This window comes from Leptodactylus fuscus, chromosome 5 (genome assembly GCF_031893055.1).
Source record: "Leptodactylus fuscus isolate aLepFus1 chromosome 5, aLepFus1.hap2, whole genome shotgun sequence".
Classification (NCBI taxonomy): domain Eukaryota; kingdom Metazoa; phylum Chordata; class Amphibia; order Anura; family Leptodactylidae; genus Leptodactylus; species Leptodactylus fuscus.
In genome coordinates this window covers 167,983,848-168,004,369 of record NC_134269.1, presented here as the reverse complement: position 1 = coordinate 168,004,369, position 20,522 = coordinate 167,983,848, and the positions used below count along the sequence as shown (strand labels likewise).

General features: G+C 41.0%; 1 protein-coding gene across 1 annotated transcript in view; it reads right to left on the bottom strand.

The window, feature by feature from the left end:
- Positions 1–1,011: 1,011 nt before the first annotated feature.
- CREBRF (CREB3 regulatory factor) overlaps positions 1,012–20,522 on the bottom strand; it is a 34,601-nt gene continuing 15,090 nt past the window's right edge. The window contains exons 5-10 of the mRNA XM_075274721.1: positions 17,438–17,632; positions 15,161–15,350; positions 10,456–10,529; positions 10,207–10,329; positions 4,208–6,449; positions 1,012–4,044 (exon numbers count right to left, since the gene is read on the bottom strand). Coding sequence (XP_075130822.1) covers positions 6,334–6,449; positions 10,207–10,329; positions 10,456–10,529; positions 15,161–15,350; positions 17,438–17,632 — 698 coding nt within the window. The 3' untranslated portion in view covers positions 1,012–4,044; positions 4,208–6,333. The remainder of the gene's footprint in view (positions 4,045–4,207; positions 6,450–10,206; positions 10,330–10,455; positions 10,530–15,160; positions 15,351–17,437; positions 17,633–20,522) is intronic.

Here is a 20,522-nt window from a genome sequence, read left to right as displayed (position 1 = left end):
TAGGATCTGTGGAAGCTGTGATGTGTTTTGAAGTTACCGTTGACTATTGAAATGGCTTGGGGTGTTATTACAGCAGTAAAGGGCTGAAATATACAGTACATTAAAATACCCTCTAGCACTTACACATGGTAAAGGGTTTTGGCATTATAACTGTGCGCTGCGCTGACAAACATCAGCTGACGGATGTCAAGCTATTTGCCCTCTGTGTCAAGAAGGATATGAAAAAAAGCCTGCGGCTAAAAAGAAGAATATCCGAGCGAACATATACTGAAGAAATCTGTATGTTACCAAGGAAACCCCTTTTTCCCCCCTCAAAAACAGACTTTGAGGAAGCAAACCAGGAAGCAACACCAGTTGGTTATAAGGCACTCCAAAATGTCCACCTCTTCCCAAATGTTATCACCAATAAGTTAAAACAGAAATGTCGTGAGGAAGGATCTGGCCTTCTATCGGACAACAAAGTGCAAAAGAATAGGAGCACCTCCCAAAACACGGTTGGGCATCAATGTAGCAGCTACTGAAGATGGCTTCTTCAGTCTGTGGGCCAAGAGGCACACACCTATTATATAACATGTGATAGTTCAACTGGCTGGGGCTTTCTATGCTTGCTGCTTACATCAATGGGAAACGCAGTGCAATGTCTACAACGCACAAAGTACTTAATTTCCTGAAGAGAAGCCATTTTTTCTACCATTTTTAATGGAGAGATGGAAAGATGTCCATACCGTTACTATACTCAACATGCGCTCCAACAAATTTCCATAGCTCCTGGAGATGAAGGCTGTGCATGCCCATTCCCCCACCCGCCCCCATTAAAATCAGAGCTGAGACCTATCTATTCTGTAGTATGGGACGAGAGTAGTGAATTAAAGGGGTTCTCCCAGAGGGAAACTGGAAGTAAGTAAAGGAAACCATATTATATATATATATATATATATATATATATATATATATATATATATATATATATATTTAAATTTTATAACAGGATACAACACTGAATAATAAGCGAGCCCTGTTTATACAATAGACCTGACATCAGGTAGTCGCTTACAGGGCTCTGCTAAGTCATCTATCTGGTAGTACAGGATAGAGGCTGAGAGGCAGAGCTATCTGTAGTTAGTTATATATCAGGATATATAGCTTTCTATTATTTGATTCAGTATTTCTGAATAAAAGCTGTTCAATTGCTGCCAGGGCGCACACAGAAAGCACATACACAACACATATATCCCCGAGCCCAGCCTCTCCTCCTCTATCCTGTCCTACCATCAAAGTAGCGCATCATAGAAGACTTGGCAGATCCGCTTTAGTCTGGTCATACACTGTGTGTTTTTTATCATGACAATTTAGCAAAGATTTAATATCTTGCTACAGATGAGCCTATCACATGCGGTGTTGCTTCTGCACAATAAACTTGGTAGCTTTTATAGCTACTTATTTATGTTACCACTTGCTTGTGTATATGTAGAAAAGATAGTTACAATGCCCACTGCCTGCAATGGAACATGATTGTTTGCATTGATATTGCGCTGGAAAATTGTTTCAAGAAATATATGCTATTCTGCTCTTGCGAAACAATCATTTGCGCAGTTTTATAATGCACAATGTCTGTTGTTATGGTGGTATCAAATCATAAGAAAAACTGCATTGTGTATGGCCAGCTATCCCTCTCTGCACTATCCTCACATCGCCAACAACTTTTATCCTGCATCTAGCTAGCTCGGCGTACTCTCGGGGGGTAGGAGTCAGAAATTTGTAACATCGTAAATCTCAAAAACAACAGGCTCTGTAAAAGAAGAATAAATACTTGAATAGAAAGTGCAGTAGGTTTGGTATCAATAGGTTAGGAGATGTTCATGCCATCAACTACTGTAGTGGACACAACATGGCACATGGCCGAGGTCTCAGTTATAGAAGAGAACCTCAGTGTATCTATTCTCACCATGAGTAAAGAGGAAATCCAGCCACAGATACATGCGAGGTCATCCGCATGGGAAACCCTGGGAATACAGAGTATGGCTCATTTTCAGAATAAAAGAACTCTTAACCTAAGGACATTGTCACAGAGGATCAATTCTTCCTCAAGTAACCTAGATCTCTGAACAATACCAAAAGGTTCCACAGAGCCCTTTTATTTTGGAAATCAGTGGTGGGTCTCACATGTATCAAACACATACTGAAGGTCAATATGACTGGACTTCCCCACCAAAACTGGTTGCACAAGTTAGTATGGCATGTTCACTGACCGATGCCTGCAAAGGGTTTTAAAGGCTTTTTGCACAGTCTTATTTCAGGTCTGCGTTATAAGTGGGGGTCCATCTCTCCCCTTTCTAGGATCAAACCCAGTTTTCATAGAACTATAAAATTTCAGGAAAAGTTTCGTTACAATCACCATGTGGCAAATATGCCAGGAAATGTTCCCAATGTATGCAACAAATATAATCTTAAGGTGGCCATACACCTTAGACAGTGTTCAGGCAAATGTGTATTTGGTGGACAGCTAATATTCCCCACTCATATACTGGGCTAGGCTGAATATGCATGTGTTCTCATTGGTAGCAACTTATCTTCCTTGAGAACTGGGCATGTTGAAAAAAGCTTAGATGTTTGGCTAGTACTCTAAAGCGTATCACCTCTTTAGGGCATATTCACATGGCATATTTTAGGGTTCACACTAGAGTTTGGGGACTCCGTCCCCTATTCCAATATAAAATTGTGGGAAACCAGGCGGAAACCCGGCGGACTCCATTATAGTCTATGGGGTCCACGGGTTTCTGCAGGTAACAGCTTTTTAAACAGATAGGGTTTCCATTCCTCAAGTGTACCCAAAGAATGGAAATGCAAACACTAGTGTGAGCCTAGCGTTACTGGCCAAAAAAAATACAGGTCTCCAATTTCAAGAGAAATCAGCTTCTGATATCTAGGCACTTTTTTGGGTGTGGGTATTTTCAGCAACGTAAGTGCCTATAAAGCAAACAATACACACACCAAATAGCAAAAGGAGTGAATTTGGAGTGTATATTCCTTCATTTCAGTGAAAAAAAACCAAATGCTTATGCTTAAAGCATACTTGATGTCTATGTTGCAGGCAATACAAGTGTTTTGTGTACCAAAATGTGTTGTACATTGTTGTGCAAACACAGCTCAAGACTTCTACCCACATACTAAGTGAGGGTACTACATACTGGGTGCTATGTGTCAGAATTGATTTCTCTCTTCCTGTGACTATACTAAATACAAAAGGAATGCTATGGGGAAAAGTTATCAATGTGTCAACTGGTGACTGTATGGTATATAGTTGCATATGTCAGGAGGTTTTCCAGGATGTGGAGGTGAACGAAGCATCACACAGACCAAAAATAATGCTGCAAAATATTAACTCCAAGTAGGACTCAAAAATGATTTATTAACCATACGAAGTTCCCCTGAACCTTGTGAACATTAGCCTCACAACAGGCAACTTGACCCCACATACAACTTGCAATGGCTATATGGCTAGATTTCAGCGGCACAAAAGTTCACACCAAAAAAGATATCACTCTAGTAAGGTCCAAAACTACCAAAGCCACCATTTACTGACCAAAAACCGAGGTATTGAACTACAACCACCAATCCTTATGTACCCGAATACTGAACGTTAACTTATCGATACTAGCACTGTCATATCATATACTACTCTTGCATTCTACTTACCTGATGTTTACAAGGAAAATAACATTTAAGGAAAATGTGATGAATAGAGCTGCATCACGCCTATTGTTAAATGGTTAAGAATTCATTAAGACCTCAAACAGAAACATCCCCAAATTTACAAAATATGTAAGGCACATCTTTAGGGATCCATCTCTCTTTTTGGCATTACAACTACCACAGTACCACAGGACATCATACACAAAAAAAAAACCAAACAAAAAAAAAAAACACAATCCCACAATCCACATTTAACTTTTATGGCATATACTTCAAGAATTTGGATGAATAAATGGGAACAGATACTATGGATACTTAGGTTGGAAGTGAAAGCTCAAGCACTGCCTTTTGCTTTAGGGTCCGTTCACACGGAGGAAAATGGTGAGGAATTTGGTGTGGAATTTCAGTGCTGAAAAAAAAGCCTCCTATTGACTTCAATGGGTTCATTGAAGTCAATGAGAGGCTTTTTTCTCAACGCTGAAATTCCACGCCAAATTCCTCCGTGTGAATGGACCCTTAAAGGGCAGAGATTGATCCAAATGAAGAAAACTGCTAGAGCTAGTGAGCTAACAATAGACTGCTCGGGGCTGAGCCAGAACATATATCTATGTAGACTCACCGACTTCAAAGCTTTTACAAAGTTTCATGAACCATTCCCCTGCTGTAACCTTCTTTACTAAGATAGGAGCATTACTACACTCCATGCATCAGCAAAACTACTACATGCAGGATAAAACAAATACACATTTACAAACATGAAATAAATTCAAGTCCCTAACATCCAAAGAAGCAATTCCTGCAGTACTAGTACAAAAATATAAAATCTATTATTTTTTAATTTTTTTGTTTTTATTTTTATTTTTTTTTTTTTTTTTTTTTTAACATCTTAAACATTTTTAATCTTTCATATCAGGTCATGCTCTGAATGATCAAGAACATTAAGAAAAAGAATATTGGCAAATATTACAATATCTAAAATTATTTTTTTTTTACTTTCTCTCTCCCCTTCGGTCTGAAGATTAATATATTCAGGTGCATGTTAAAATAGCAAAAATAGATATATTTATTTATATATATATATTTATTCTCTTTTACAATGCCAATGGGCCTACATGTTTCATACCACCTGGCTAGGATGGGAAATATCAGATTCTGGAAGTTGAACTAGATAAAAAGAAATATAGCAGCTCCGCCTTTCCTCCAAAAATCTGAAAATTCAATATAGTAATAAAAATAATATAGTCTTTTCTTATCTACAAAGGGAAAATCAGTCTCTCGAATGTAGACACAAGACTGTGAATGCACCCTCCAAATGTACGTATTGATACTTGGAAAATTGGACCACTACGAAAAAAAAAAAAAAAATTCACAGTTTATGAAATTCCCTAGCTATCCCAGAATTCCGCTGACCTCAGTTTTATATTTATATATATATATATTTATATTTTTTATTTTTTTTTTACATTCATTACAGTATCTTATAAGCTGTGCAAATCTTTACTTTGACTGGCAGTCTGCCACCTCAATGTGTTTTTCTTTGGTACAAAACAAAAAAGAAAACAATCAAAGTAATGTGCAATTTTTGTTTCTCTCTTTTCCAAGTAAAAGTACCAAAGAGAAGAAAAAGAACAAACAAGGAAAAAAAAAAAGTGCGGCTTATAGTTCAAGAGCCACCTTTTTCTGTTTTTTACTCTTTTGTTGCTTTTTATGTTTTGTTTTTTTTTCCTTTTTTTATGTTTCTATTACAATTCACAGACTCTGTGGCACATATCTACATTTTCAACATGTTCCTATGTACATTCGGAAAAAATAGGAAGTCACAAGGATTTTTTTTTTTTCTTTTAAACATTTAAGCTTAACCCGATAAATATGCACCAAACTATGCATCTTAGGCCACTACACTACAAGGTTTAAAATATCTTAGAACTTTTAAAGCATACAAAAAATCCTTAACGGCTTTAAGCTGAAGAAGAGTCTTTTTCACTCCGCAAATTACAAGGCACAAAGATAAGTCTCTTAAGATCATAGTTCCACTTGCGACAAACTATCGGCTATCGCAATGTTATTTTATCAGCAAATACGCATTTTATAGAAAGCCACTTTTTGACATTTGCACTGCTACTGCATCATGTCGTGCAGTGAACTTGCATCCAAGTTCTGCATTTAGAACAGGAATTATGTCTTCAACTCCCATTTCAGATAGTGGCTTATTATCACTTGTGTCTGAAGCTTATTCCAGCTAATTTTGGCATTAGCTCAAAACTATGTGAACCTAAAAAGAAAAATAAAATCTGTTTCTGACTCTAAGACAAACACTACAAATACAATACATGTTGCCTATTTGTTTTTGCACATTTAAATTGAATATATATACTCTATGGCAATGATAGAATTGCTGCCAATAGTACTCTATGAACAAATAGCCACTAACAACCAGACATTGTGATAACAGAGTTCCATGCAATGGGTACTCGCACTTGTCAGCATGTCAGTTTGCTTATTCCACCCAACAAACCTGCTAAATATAATCATAACAGATGGTGAGAGGATACACATGCAAAATCGAATGGAGATTTTAGTGCAGACTTGGGAGAAGACATGGGATGATGACGCATCAGCACTGGATGTGAGGAGAAGGCGTCACACCTTTGAAGTGGGTATACGAAGTCCCACTAGGCCACCAGTGGGATCTCCCTCTGAAGTTTTTTCCAAAACCTGATTTACAAACTCGGATGTCTGGCCTGCTACTGATGACCCTGGAAAAAAAAAAAAAAAAAAAAAATGACGACATTAGTACAAACTCAGTTTTAAAGAGTAACTAAACTTTCTAATGACTTTTGACGTTCTTGTAGTATTCGTCATTACTAAATTTTGTAATATACTTTATTAACAAATTTTGGCTCCTTTCTGTGAAATCCCAAATCTCTTTACTATCCCCTTTGCTTTTGTATTAAGAGCTGTTTCTGCCTCTCACTGAATGTTACTGTGTATGGCGCTGTGTAACATGTAGAGAAAATAAGGGTAGGGGACTTCAAACCGTTATATACACTTCAACGGTTCCTTGCTGTCATATGAAAGAGGAGATTCAGTTGCAGTGCTACCTAAATTATTTCCAGAGATATCACTGGTTCAAAACACAGTTAGGATTACCGTATTTTCCGGACTATAAGGCGCACATAAAATACTTCGATTTCCTCAGAAATCGAAAGTGCGCCTTATAGTCTGGTGCGCCTTATATAAGGCTTGAAGCGGCGGCACGCGAGGAGTTAAGCGGCGGCACGCGAGGAGTTAAGCGGCGGCCGCCGGCAAAGTCTGCATGCCGCTTCCATACATTGCAATGGGAGCGCGCTATTCAAATAGTATTCGTTCATCTCTAATTATTTGAATAGCGCGCTCTCATTGTAATGTATGGAAGCGGCATGCAGACTTTGCCGGCGGCCGCTGCTTAAAGAGATTCTACTAGAGATGAGCGAGTACTGTTCGGATCAGCCGATCCGAACAGTACTCGCTCAACTCTAGATTCTACCATTAAAAGAACCTCTTCCCCCTAACCACGTCGGAATAGCCTTAAAAGACTATTCGTCTCTTACCTTTCCCATAGCCAGCGCCGCCTTCTCCCTGAGCTGTGTTCGCGCCTTCCGTGTCGTCTTCTTTGGGCCTCATGGATGACGCATGCGCAGTCGGCTCTGGCTGCGAGAGCCTGTTAGAGCCGACTGCGCATGCGTCATCCATGAGGCCCAAAGAAGACAGAGACGGAGCTGCGGAAGAAGGCGGCGCTGGCTATGGTAAAAAGGTAAGGAGATTATTCCGACGTGATCAAGAAGGAAGTTCTTTAACTCCTCGTGTGCCGAGCGCTTCCATTCATTTCAATGGAAGCGTACCATTGAAATGAATAGAAGCGGCTGGCACGCGGGGGGTTAAGCGGCCGCCGGCAAAGTCTGCCGGCCGCCGCTTTCAATCATATAAGGCGCACCGGACAGCGCTGCGCCTTGTAGTCCGGTGCGCCTTATATATGGACCTAGGCAGGACTATAAGGCGCTCATGGGTAATGCGCCTTATAGTCCGGTGCGCCTTATAGTCCGCAAAATACGGTAGGATATTTATATGCAGCTGAATAATATTTATGATAGGAATAGTTCTATGTTTTCAACCAGTGACATTTCTGGAAATAATATTGATTACACTGAAATCTTTTCTCTTTCATATGATACCAAAAGTTTGTACATTTAAGGTCAGGTTCACAAGGGTTTTTTGGTCCGGAAACTGAGGTGGAGTCTGCTTCAGTTTCCGGACCAAAAAATGGGTAGCTGCGACTGGATGCTGGTGCAGTATACCGGCATCCAGTCGCGCAGTTCGCTCTGGATTAGGCCCAATGAATAGGCCTAGTCAGGAGGAGGGAGTGTCTTCAGGCGGATTCGCGAGGTGACTCCGCCTGGAGAATGAGCATGTCCTTTCTATTTTCTGGGAGCCGGAACAAACGGCTCCTGAAAAAAAAGAACTGACCAGCTCTCATTGATTTCAATGGAAGCTGTCTTTTTGGTCAGGATTTTGAGCCAGATACAGCCTCAAACTCCTGACCAAAATACCCCGTGTGAACTCAAGCCTTATAACATCTACTACACTTATTTTCTCTACATGTTGCACAGCCTGTACTCCTGTACACAGTAACATACAGTGAAAGGCAGGAACAGCTCGCAATACAGAAGCAAGAGAAAGAAGTACAGAATTTCACAGAAAGGAGTCAAGATTTGTTAGTAAAGTAAATTACACAATTTATTAATGACACAAACACTGGCAGAAAATCAAAAGTTGTCTAAAAGTTTAGTTATACTTTACGCAGTTACATTGTAAAACCTTTAATCACTGCTTTAAGAGGATTGTTTACTGATCGAATATGGTGAGCGGATTCTTAGTGTATGACCTGAAGAGTATCAGGTTGAAATACGGAGCTTGACAAAGTGCAAAGCCTGTGTGGGCCTGAGCACCAGATACATTAGGAGGATGTTCTAAGATGGAATATAAAGTGATTTAACAAGTAGAACTGCAATATCTAGACATGAGGATTTGTTTTTTAATGATTCCAACTGAAAATGAGTATTTAATACTAGACAACCCCTTTAAGTTAGATACAAAGAAAAACCAAAATATACACAAGTTAGGGAAATGGGCTAAAAAAAAAAAAAAAAAAAACAACAACAACAAAAAACAAACACCAAAACATACTGAGCAAAGAATGTTTGCCAAAAGCTGCCACTAAAATGAATGGAAAAAAGGCATCATGTCCAAACTGATGTGAATGTTATATAGATGTACAGGACATTTAGGCACAGCAAATTTCAATGCCAGCTAGGACTCAGCATACATAAGGGAATGTTAGAGACAGCACTTGTATACAGTGTTAAGTATAAATTTGTCCCAAATATTAAAGAAAAAGACTACCACCACCAAAATCACTTCTACAGCACATATATTTTGTTAGAACATTTAGTGGCATAGTGAACTTTTTTTTTTGTCAAAGTGAAATCTTATTGTTGAGAAAATTAACTTTTCATCCGTATGAAAATGATCTGCTCAGTGCACTTGGGTCGTGTCTGCCACACACTTTGACACAGCAAAGGTATGTTCACTACGCCACTACACTCCCCACAGCAGCATACAAGTGGTATAGAAGAGATTCTGCTGGTGGTAGACGACTTTACTCACATTAGAATTAGACAGTTTTGAGTAGGACAATAGCATTCATTTCTTCCATAGCAGCCACTACAGTCCTAGTTAGTAGGCTATATTGGACACCTGACTACCACCAGCCAATAGGGACCTGTGAGTGGTTTAGCATCCAAAATTGACCTGACAAGTTCCCCTTTAAAATGAAAAGATAACATTCTGTGCATACTGAAACACCATTGGGCTGGAACCTTTTGCTGAAAAGGAACAGTCTTATGCTTGGTTCACATCTGCATTGGTATTACGTCCGGGGGAGTCCGCGTGGGGAAAACCAAACACAATTGCAAGCGCTGTGCAGTAAAAGCACACGGATCCCATAGACTATAATGGGGTCTGTGTGCTTGCTGCGTGCTGCCTGTGCAAATCATACGGACAGGAAAATAGATTGTGAACTACTTTCCTGGCTGCATGTTCCCTGCAGAGATCTAGCGGCCAGCACACGGACCCCATTATAGTCTATGGGGTCCATGTGCTTTTACTGCACAGCGTTTACAATTGCGTTTGATATTCCATTTGGTGGGGGGTCTTCATGTGGTCTTCCCCGAACAGAATACCAATGCAGATGTGAACGAGGCCTTAGTTGCAGCTTCTGCTGGAGATGTCCACCAAATTCAACAATTTATATTCACAGAAGTAAAAAGCTAAACTAGAACAACAATAATAATATATGTTACAAACTAGGGTTAAACCACAATGCTCCGTGAATATTCCCCCACATGTGGCATATTCACGTGCAAATCCCTATGTGTAAACAATTGCTGTGAAATATAAAAAAAATAAGACATATACCAAGTGTATCCTTGATAAGGTTATCCAGTTTCTGTTCCATGCTTGCGGACCATTCCTCCCATGGAATTTGCATACGAGACATGATCTCTTGCTTGATTGAATTGATCACAAAGAGCAAGTTATCTGTGAAATGGAATATATTAAGAAATATATGAGATCTGTCCTACTCTATATTATTTTTACTGTTCGACATATACTCTGATTTTGACGCAAGCACAGGTATTATACAGAACGTAATCGAGATCTTACTGTATTCTGTGTTCAGGCCCCATAGCTTCACTTTATTGGCTTCGTATTGTGCCTTTTTCTTTAGCCGACAAGCTCTGCATTAGAAAGATAAGCAAAAGTCTGTCAAGAAAATTCTCAGTCTTATCGCAAATGAATTCAAGGGATGTCAGAAAGGTCAGAAAAGAATGCTCCACACTGTGAGAACATTGCAACATAGTGTACATTCTGTACCGTGCTTCCTAAACGCCAAGAAAGCAGATGCAAAAGCAAATACACAGCTATCATGTGGGGGTATAGGGAGAACCATCTGTTTATATGCCTTCATGTTTTACCTAGCTTACCTACAGGGTTTGGATGCACCTTTTTATTCCATCTATTTCTGCGTTACAGATTTATATTTGGAGACTTGTAAGCTATGAAGAAACGCAGTAAACAAATAAATATGTTATAAAACATTTTCTGGTCTATGTTAGATTCTTGAAAGTAGCCTCCTTTTGCTTTAATGACAACTTTGCAATAGGTATGCTCTCAATCACCTTCATAATGTAGCCACCTGGTATGGTTTTCCAGCAGTCTTAAAGGAGTTCTCAGAAAAGCAGAGCACTCATTGGCTGCTTTGCCTTTACTCTGTGATCCAGCTCATTCCAAACCATCTCAATTGGATTTAGGTCAGGCAATTGTGGATAACATATCATCTGATGGACTACTTCCTCAGTCCTCTTCTTGATCAAATATCACTTACATGGAAAGAGGGGATATTTGCGATCAATGCCCAGCTGAAAAACAAATGGGTCCACCAAATGCAAACCAGACAGGATAAAACGTGGCTGCCGAATGCTGGTTAAGTGGGCCTTAAAGCTTGAATAAATCACTAACCGTGTCACCAGCAAAGCGTCCCGCACCATCACACCCTCTCCTACCCACTTCACGGTAGGAACCCCAAATATGGAACCTGTCCATTCACTATTTCTGCCTCCCGCAACATGACAGTTGGAACCAAAAATTTCTAATTTTGACTAAGCCAGCCAAAGTACAGATCCCTCGTGGTCTAATATCCACTAGTTTTCTTTCTTGGTGAAACAATTCTCTTCTTCTTTTTCCTCAGTAGCGGCTTCCTTGCAGCAATTCAACCATAGGACTGATTCCCACAGTCTCCTCTGAATAGTTGATTTTGAGATGTGTCTGATACTTAATCTTTGGGAAGCATTTATGGAGGCTCTAACATGAGGTGCTCTCAATTTCCAAGATTGGTAACTCTAACGAACTTGTGCTCTGTTGCAGAGATAACTCTTGTTTTTCTTTTCTGGGGTCATTTTCATCAATACACTTAGGGATACCTTCAATTAAATCACATTTTTAAAAAAATTTCTTAAAGAAATTATGGAATTTCATTTTTCTTTACTTTTTTTTTGAATGCTTCTTGCCATAATGTGGATTAGAACAATAGTTGAATAGCTGACCATACACATTATACCAATCATGTATGCACAACTCATATGACGGTCTCAAGCACAATTATGAAAACAAGAAGTTCCACAAATTATATCTTAACAAGACATGCCTGCTAATTGGAAACCGTTCCAGGTGACTACCTCATAAAGCTGAGAGAATGCCAACAGCGTGACAACATGTCATCAAAGCAAAAGGGGCTACTTTGAAGAATATAAAATATAGAACATATTCTGGTTTATTTAACACTTTTTTGTTTACTACTTAATTCCATATGTCTTCAATTTTCTGTATTGCAGATTAAAATTGAACAAAAAAAGAAAAAAAAAGAAAAAAAAAAAACTGTATAACTGTGGTGTGTCCAAATGTTTGACTGGTTCTGTATATCAATAGTGTTCAGCCCTTTCTTTCACGCCTCAGCCAAACACATGTGAGATGTTTCTGTGCACTGGTTAATTTCCATAGCCAGACAGAAAAACACTGAGTTCTTCTATTCATCACTGTGAGAAATCCAGCATGCCAACTGATGTATTGGATACCAGAAACTGGCCCAAGAAAAACAATGGGAATAGTTCCGTAATTAGTTTTCTACCAGCATTTCACTACTATACTGAAGGGGTAAAAAAGCTGATAAATGGAAACTAGCAGTAATGGATGGAAGTCAAAAGTAATTTAGAAATGACATAAGTCTCTGCGCAGCGTTAGTCTGAGTCATGTTGTTTAACTCAGCTAATTACACTAAGGCCTTATTCACACGTCAGTGATGTGCAACAGAGATTGTGAGCCAAAACCAGGAGAGGAGACTACATAGAGGTAAGGCATAATGGAAATATTGGCTCCAATTCTGTGTTGTCAACCCTCACCTGGCTTTGGCACGCAATCACTGATGCAAATCAATGACCAAACACTGACAGTGTGAACTAACGGCTCGTTCACATCAGCGTTGTGAACTCCGTTCTGCATGTTTCCGTTTCCTGCCTAAAACAGAGGCAGGATACGGAAATCTGCAGGAGTCTCTCTCACCCATTCATTTGAATGGGTGAGAGAGATGTCCGGCCGTGAGCGGCGGTGAGCGTTTTAGGCTCTCCGCTGCGAAACCGGGTTTTATAATCCGGACACAGAGTCGGACATGCAGTACTCTGTGTCCGGATAAAAAAATCTGGTTTCGCAGCGGAGAGCCTAAAACGCTCACCGCCGCGCACGGCCGGACCCAGTCTGAGCTTTCCGACTTCTGCCATGCAGAAGACGGAAAGCTCAGAACGGACAGGAGAACGCTAGTGTGAACCTAGCCTAAGCTGGCCATGAAGAATGAGCATGTTGCTTCTTTTTTCCGGGAGCCGGAACAAACGGCTCCCGGAAAAAAGAACTGACCCGCTCCCATTGATTTCAATGGGAGCTGTCCTTTTGGTCAGGATTTTGAGGCAGATACGGCCTCAAAATCCTGACCAAAAAACCCTGTGTGAACTCAGCCTGTCTCATGGTACAGGTATGTCCCTGTCCACAAAAATGAAAGGACCCAAACTGTAGAGGGATGAAAAAACTGAAAATGACACAGATCACGCAGATCTTTTTGCATTGTTAGCGTTAATATAATATACATATACATCACTCTAGAATTTCGTTTTTATGGTTTCAATTCACGGTAACCCATTTAAGTTTATATGATGCATGATGCACTATTGTGTTCAAAAGAAAAAGCAGACCATTCAAGAACTATGTTTTCACATCATTTCATTATTTCCTACCCTATCGAGTATGGCATACAATGCTTTAACTTTCCTAAATTCCAAGAAAACACAATGGGAAAGTACACTCACCGGCCACTTTATTAGGTACACCATGCTAGTAACGGGTTGGACCCCCTTTTGCCTTCAGAACTGCCTCAATTCTTCGTGGCAGAGATTCAACAAGGTGCTGGAAGCATTCCTCAGAGATTTTGGTCCATATTGACATGATGGCATCACACAGTTGCCGCAGATTTGTCGGCTGCACATCCATGATGCGAATCTCCCGTTCCACCACATCCCAAAGATGCTCTATTGGATTGAGATCTGGTGACTGTGGAGGCCATTGGAGTACAGTGAACTCATTGTCATGTTCAAGAAACCAGTCTGAGATGATTCCAGCTTTATGACATGGCGCATTCTCCTGCTGAAAGTAGCCATCAGATGTTGGGTACATTGTGGTCATAAAGGGATGGACATGGTCAGCAACAATACTCAGGTAGGCTTTGGCGTTGCAACGATGCTCAATTGGTACCAAGGGGCCCAAAGAGTGCCAAGAAAATATTCCCCACACCATGACACCACCACCACCAGCGTGAACCGTTGATACAAGGCAGGATGGATCCATGCTTTCATGTTGTTGACGCCAAATTCTGACCCTACCATCCGAATGTCGCAGCAGAAATCGAGACTCATCAGACCAGGCAACGTTTTTCCAATCTTCAATTGTCCAATTTCGATTAGCTTGTGCAAATTGTAGCCTCAGTTTCCTATTCTTAGCTGAAAGGAGTGGCACCCGGTGTGGTCTTCTGCTGCTGTAGCCCATCTGCCTCAAAGTTCGACGTACTGTGCGTTCAGAGATGCTCTTCTGGCTACCTTGGTTGTAACGGGTGGCTATTTGAGTCACTGTTGCCTTTCTATCAGCTCGAACCAGTCTGGCCATTCTCCTCTGACCTCTGGCATCAACAACGCATTTCCGCCCACAGAACTGCCGCTCACTGGATGTTTTTTCTTTTTCGGACCATTCTCTGTAAACCCTAGAGATGGTTGTGCGTGAAAATCCCAGTAGATCAGCAGTTTCTGAAATACTCAGACCAGCCCTTCTGGCACCAACAACCATGCCACGTTCAAAGGCACCCAAATCACCTTTCTTCCCCATACTGATGCTCGGTTTGAACTGCAGGAGATTGTCTTGACCATGTCTACATGCCTAAATGCACTGAGTTGCCGCCATGTGATTGGCTGATTAGAAATTAAGTGTTAACGAGCAGTTGGACAGGTGTACCTAATAAAGTGGCCGGTGAGTGTAATCTACAACACAGGGCACCAAGAAAAAATAAGAAATGCCCCAAAATCTCTTTTAACCAAATTTGCATATGAATAAAACAGTGATTTTTCTCAATAACGGAGCTGCAATTTTGGAAAGAGCCCTATAATGTACTGGCATTACCTTGACTACGACTTCCCTGCTGACAGATTCCCTTTAAAGTTCCATACCAGGTTTATATTTGGCAACATGAGGAACAGTCATTGCACAATATTGCGTATGTTACCTGGAAGCCAGCTTGTTTTTTTCTTTTCGAGAGCGAGGCCTGGCAGTTACAGGAAGCTCAGATACAGGCGTCAGGTCACTGATCACTTTGTTCAGTTTACGCAACTCTCCTCCAATCTGTAGAAGTTTCTTAGGATTGGGCGTTAAGTCTTCCACATCTGTTCTGCGAGACTTCTTCACAGTGTATTTGCCTGTTAACACCACACACACTGTCACTTGATAGAATACTAGTATTTTAGTCAGTAAATATACAGTAACACATATTATAAGAGGAGTTGAGTCAGTATAGTGTATGGTACAGTTTGGCTATACAGTGACACAGGCGAGAACCTTCCATTACTAAGATCCCCACACCTCATGAAAAGGGCGGTTCTGTTTTCCCAGACTGAATGGAGCATTGAACACACAAACATACGTTCTTGCTCCATTCAATCTCCATGGGACTGAAGAAGAAACCAAGCACAGCATTTGGCAACCTTCAGATTTTGAGTGGAGTCACAGCATACATGAGTGGCCATTGCTCCATTCAAGAATCCTGCAGTCAGGCCACCATTGATCGGATAATAACCACGTATCCTGTGGATAGATAACTTAGGGTAAGTTCACACAGAGTTTTCTTTGAAGGTAGACATTTATGCCAGAATCAAAATCTGACTCAGAAGGCGCCTCCCAACTTCCCATTTATTTCAATGGGAGTCAGGAACACATTTTTTCCTTCAAGCTATTTGTTCAGATAGAGGAGAAAAATAAGCTTCAGGATTCCTCTTCAGGTGGATTCTGTCTTGCAAATCCTGTTTAAGGGTAAGTTCACACAGAGATTTTTGGTCAGGATTTTGAGGCCGTATCCAACTCAAAATCCTGACCAAAAAGACGGCTCCCATTAAAATCAATAGGAGCCGCTCAGAAGATTTTTTCCGGGAGTCATTTACTTCGTCTCCCGGAAAAAAGGAGCCAGGTGCTCATTCTTCAGGCCATTTCGCCTCGTGATTGAGCCTGAAGACACTCCCTTCTCCGGACTAGGCCCATTCATTGCAATGCAGTACATCGGCTTTCAGTCGCAGCTACCCAGCTTTTGGACTGGAACCTGAGACATCCTCTGCCTCAGGTTCCGGTCCAAAAAAACCCTGTCTGAACTTACCGTAAATGAATGAGAGGTAGAAAAAAAAAAGAAACCCTAGCAGTTTTTTGACGTGATTTTTGCAAAAGTTAAAAAAAAAAAACAAAACAAAACAAAAAAAACTCTGCGTGAACTTAAAAAAACTGAAAAAAAAAAAAGTGACATTTTGCAGTCCCTGTAAAATGGATGGAATTCTAACGAATCCCATGCATACACTGCGGGAAAAATACGCGCAGTGGACACACTCCGATTTCCAAAACCGTTGCGGTTTTGGAGATCGCAGCATGTCAATTGCACCTACAGAAACGCTGGCAGTTTCTCTAGAGGTTTAATTAAATCAGAAAGTCCACAGAGAAAACCTTGACGGACTTTCTATGAAAAGCGCAGATTGTGGGGATAACGTCTATCCTTAGGGAGAGACCACCTTCTCAGGTGTGTGGAGACTTATACAGCCATAGTTGCTCCACTGCAAGGGAACATGGGAAAAATATGCAAATCTGTCTCCCAAGATGTAAACAGGGAGACAGTGCCTCTGTTATGCTGCCCTCTATAGCAAGCAACCCTGAACAACATGCCCGACTTCCCAGAAGCCTTCACTGCATGATGCGAGGTTACAACCAAATCAATTTCTCAGCTACGGACGCCACCGTTTCTGTCTCTTTGGACTTCATCAGCACTTGCCCGACTATGCCGTGCGCTGACGCCGGCCCTGATTCCACAGGATAAGTCAGAATTATGTGATCTACTAGTGGATGGGTGGTGCATGCTGCAGTTCATTGGAACCACCACTAGGCAGTTTACTTGAATAGGAGCGATGCTTTTTAGAACAGATGATCTGTGCAGGGTCCAGGTGTCAGACCCCGACAATTCACATAAGATAGATCATCAGTATGAAAACTCTATTTGGGTACAGAAAATCCCTTTAATGCTTTGGAACACTGGTACTCTCTGCAATGGTTCTCAAACACAGTCATCTGCAGGAACTTGCTACAGATTATTCAAGCTTACAATTACTACAGTACCGGTCACTACCTTCTAGAAATCACTTTCAGATAAGTATTCTAAGAATCCACCACCGAAAGCAAATTAGAATTACATAACCCAACATATGACTAAACCAGATGATACTACAATGCACTACATTGCTGAAACAATACGTACCATGATGCAGGCCATTCTTCTGGTACATATTACTGGGCAGAGTGTCTCTGTTCCACTCAGATGGTCTCAGCATTGTTTCTTGTTGAGAAGGCATTAGCTGCTCACTGTACTCCCAGAAGTACCGCCGCTTTCCACGTTTCCTCGAGGACACAGCAGTTATCCCTTTTAAGTCATCCACTGAATCATTTTCATAACCTAAAATAAAAACTCAACATTATACTAGAAATAGTAGAAAGTGTAACCTAAGAGGAGGTAAATGTTAGCGGTTCCCTTTCACAGCTACAATAAACTCCAAGAATAGAATTCTAATGAATAAAATGGGCCTACTAGGATCGCGTTATATATCCTGGGCATTAAAGGGGTTCTACCGAACATTACATTTATTCCTTATCCACAGGTGCCTGAACACTGGTACCCCAATCGATCAACAGAATGGGGGTCCCCAAGTTCCTGTTTGAAAAGAGCAGAGGTCAATGATCCACTATCTCCAGCAGTCTCATAACAAAATGGATGGTCACACATTGAGCCAGGGAACTAGGATCCTATGTATCCTTGAAGCCGGGGCCTTACGTTGTGAATACGTGGTGTCCTGGCAAAAAATGCTGTGTATAACATTACCTGCAAAGTGGATGGGATTCTGGCTAATCCCATCCGCACATTGCAGAAAAAGATTGCGTTTTTGTAAATCACAGCCTGTGAATTATACCTATGAAAATGCTGGTGGTTTTCCTATAGGTATAATAGGGACAGAAGGTCTGCAGGGGAACACTAGTTTCCACAGCACTTTTTGTCTGCAGCTCACTATGTGGGGCCTTAGCATAAAGGGGTATTTGATACTAATGACTAGAGATGAGCGAGTACTGTTCGGATCAGCCGATCCAAACAGCACGCACGCATTGAAATGAATGGAAGCACCTGGTACTTCCACTTTGACGCCGGCCGGCCGCTTAACCCCCCGCGTGCTGGCTACGTCCATTCATTTCAATGCATGCGTGCTGTTCAGATCCGCTGATCCGAACAGTACTCGCTCATCTCCACTAATGACTTATCCCCGAGATAGTTCATTAATATATCGGACATCAACCACCAGTATTCCTTTCAATCAATTGCTTATAGAAGTCGCCAGCACAAAAACTACACAGTGGACTAGAGAGTCTGAATGCTCTGTCCATTGATAGTGGTTGTGTAGGGTGACTGCAGCTCAGCTACTATCTATTGTGTAGTTCAGGTGCCAGTGACAGCTGTGGACAGAGTAACAGCAAACAATATCAAAAAGCTGGATAATTGCTTTAACTTAAATCTGTCCGGTTATTTATGTTGCCCTACCAGGGAGCAGGATAACATAGAGAGATAAATGTCCTGTGATATATATGTATATGTCATTTAAACTTGGATTTCGGCATAAAACACAGAACAGTAACAGGACTGCACATTAAGGCCTCATGCATACGACCGAAGTGTGCAGGGTGAGCACAACCAGAGGTCCATTCTGTTATTTATAGAGCAGCTCCTAAAAAATATCAGAAGAGCGTCGGCTGTACAGTCATGGACATGAAGCCTTAGACTCCCACATAATTTTCCCTGTATCAATGGATTTACACAGAAGGCTGCCAACGTCAGTGTGTGGGATCTGCAGGACTTGCACTGTCTCTCCTAGGTAGAGACGATCGAAAGTCAACTAGTAGTCGTGAATTTGCTCACATCAATTATTTTTCATCGCCGCCATTTTATACCATCCTGCCATTGGCTGAAGGATATGTCACTCAGGGCTCGTTCACATCTGCGCCCAGCACTTCGTTCTGCAGGTTTCCGTTTCCTGCACAAAACTGGGCAGGAGTCGGAAACCTGCCGGCATGTTTCAATGCCATTCATTTGAATGGGATTGAAAAGTGTCCAGCCATGAGCGCCCGTGACCGTTTTATGTTCTCCGCGGCTAAACAGTTTTTTTTTTTAACCGGACACAGAGTCGGACATGCATGCAGAAGACGGAAACCTGAGAACGGAGTCCAGACGCTGGTGTGAACCCAGCGTAACTACCTTGTAAGTTTGTTTTGCATAACCATAGTTCGGTGAACAGGGGAAGTCAGGAGATATAAGCAATAAGCATCACTTTTTATTTTTATCATTTGCAATACATTCAGTAGGACATTAAAAATTGAGTAACTTTGTGGAAAGGCCATTTATATGCAGCTGTATAATATACACAATATATTAATCCTAATCCCAATTGTGTTTTCAACCGGTGATATTTCTGGAAGTAATTTATTTAGCATTTCATATGACACCAAAAGCAAGTTTGTACGTTTTATAATATCCAAGACATAACTGTTTGAAGTGACCCCTTCCCTCCCTCATTTTCTCTACATCTTTCACAGCCCCTTACTCTGTACACAGTAAGGCCTCGTTCACATCTGGGGGTCCGTGTGCTTGCCGCCACATCTCCGCAGGGATCATGTGGACAGGAAAGTCATTCACTATCTACTTTCGTGTCCACATTATTGGTGCGGGCAGCGCGCAGCAAGCACATGGACTCCATTATAGTCTATGGGGTCCGAGTGCTTTCACGGCACAGCGCTTGCAGTTGCGTTCGGTATTCTGTTGGAGGGGGGGGTCCTCATTCCGAATAGAATACCGAACACAGATGTGAACGAAGGGTAACATTCAGTGAGAGGCAGAGACCGCTCTTAATACAAAAACAAGGGAAAGAGTAAAAAGAAAAAAAAAATGCAGGATTTCACATAAAGGATCCAAAATTTGTTAATAAAGTAAATTACAAAATTTATTTATGACACAAATACCAAAAGTTGTCCAAAAGTTTAGTTACGCTTTAGGCTACTACTGAAATATACCCTCTAGGGTACTACTGCTCAATCACAAGTATTGTATTTGGAAAAGTTTGATGCCTTAAAGGGGTTGTCCCATAACAAGGATCCTATCTATACTGCTTGTTAACATGGATTTAAGACTTTTCCTAAATACACTGCTTCAGCAAAACTGCTTTGTTTGTCCACTATCTTAATTTATTCACTTCATCCTTGACACTGCGTTTCTATGGCCCTTGGGATTATCTGCTCATTTCCCAAGT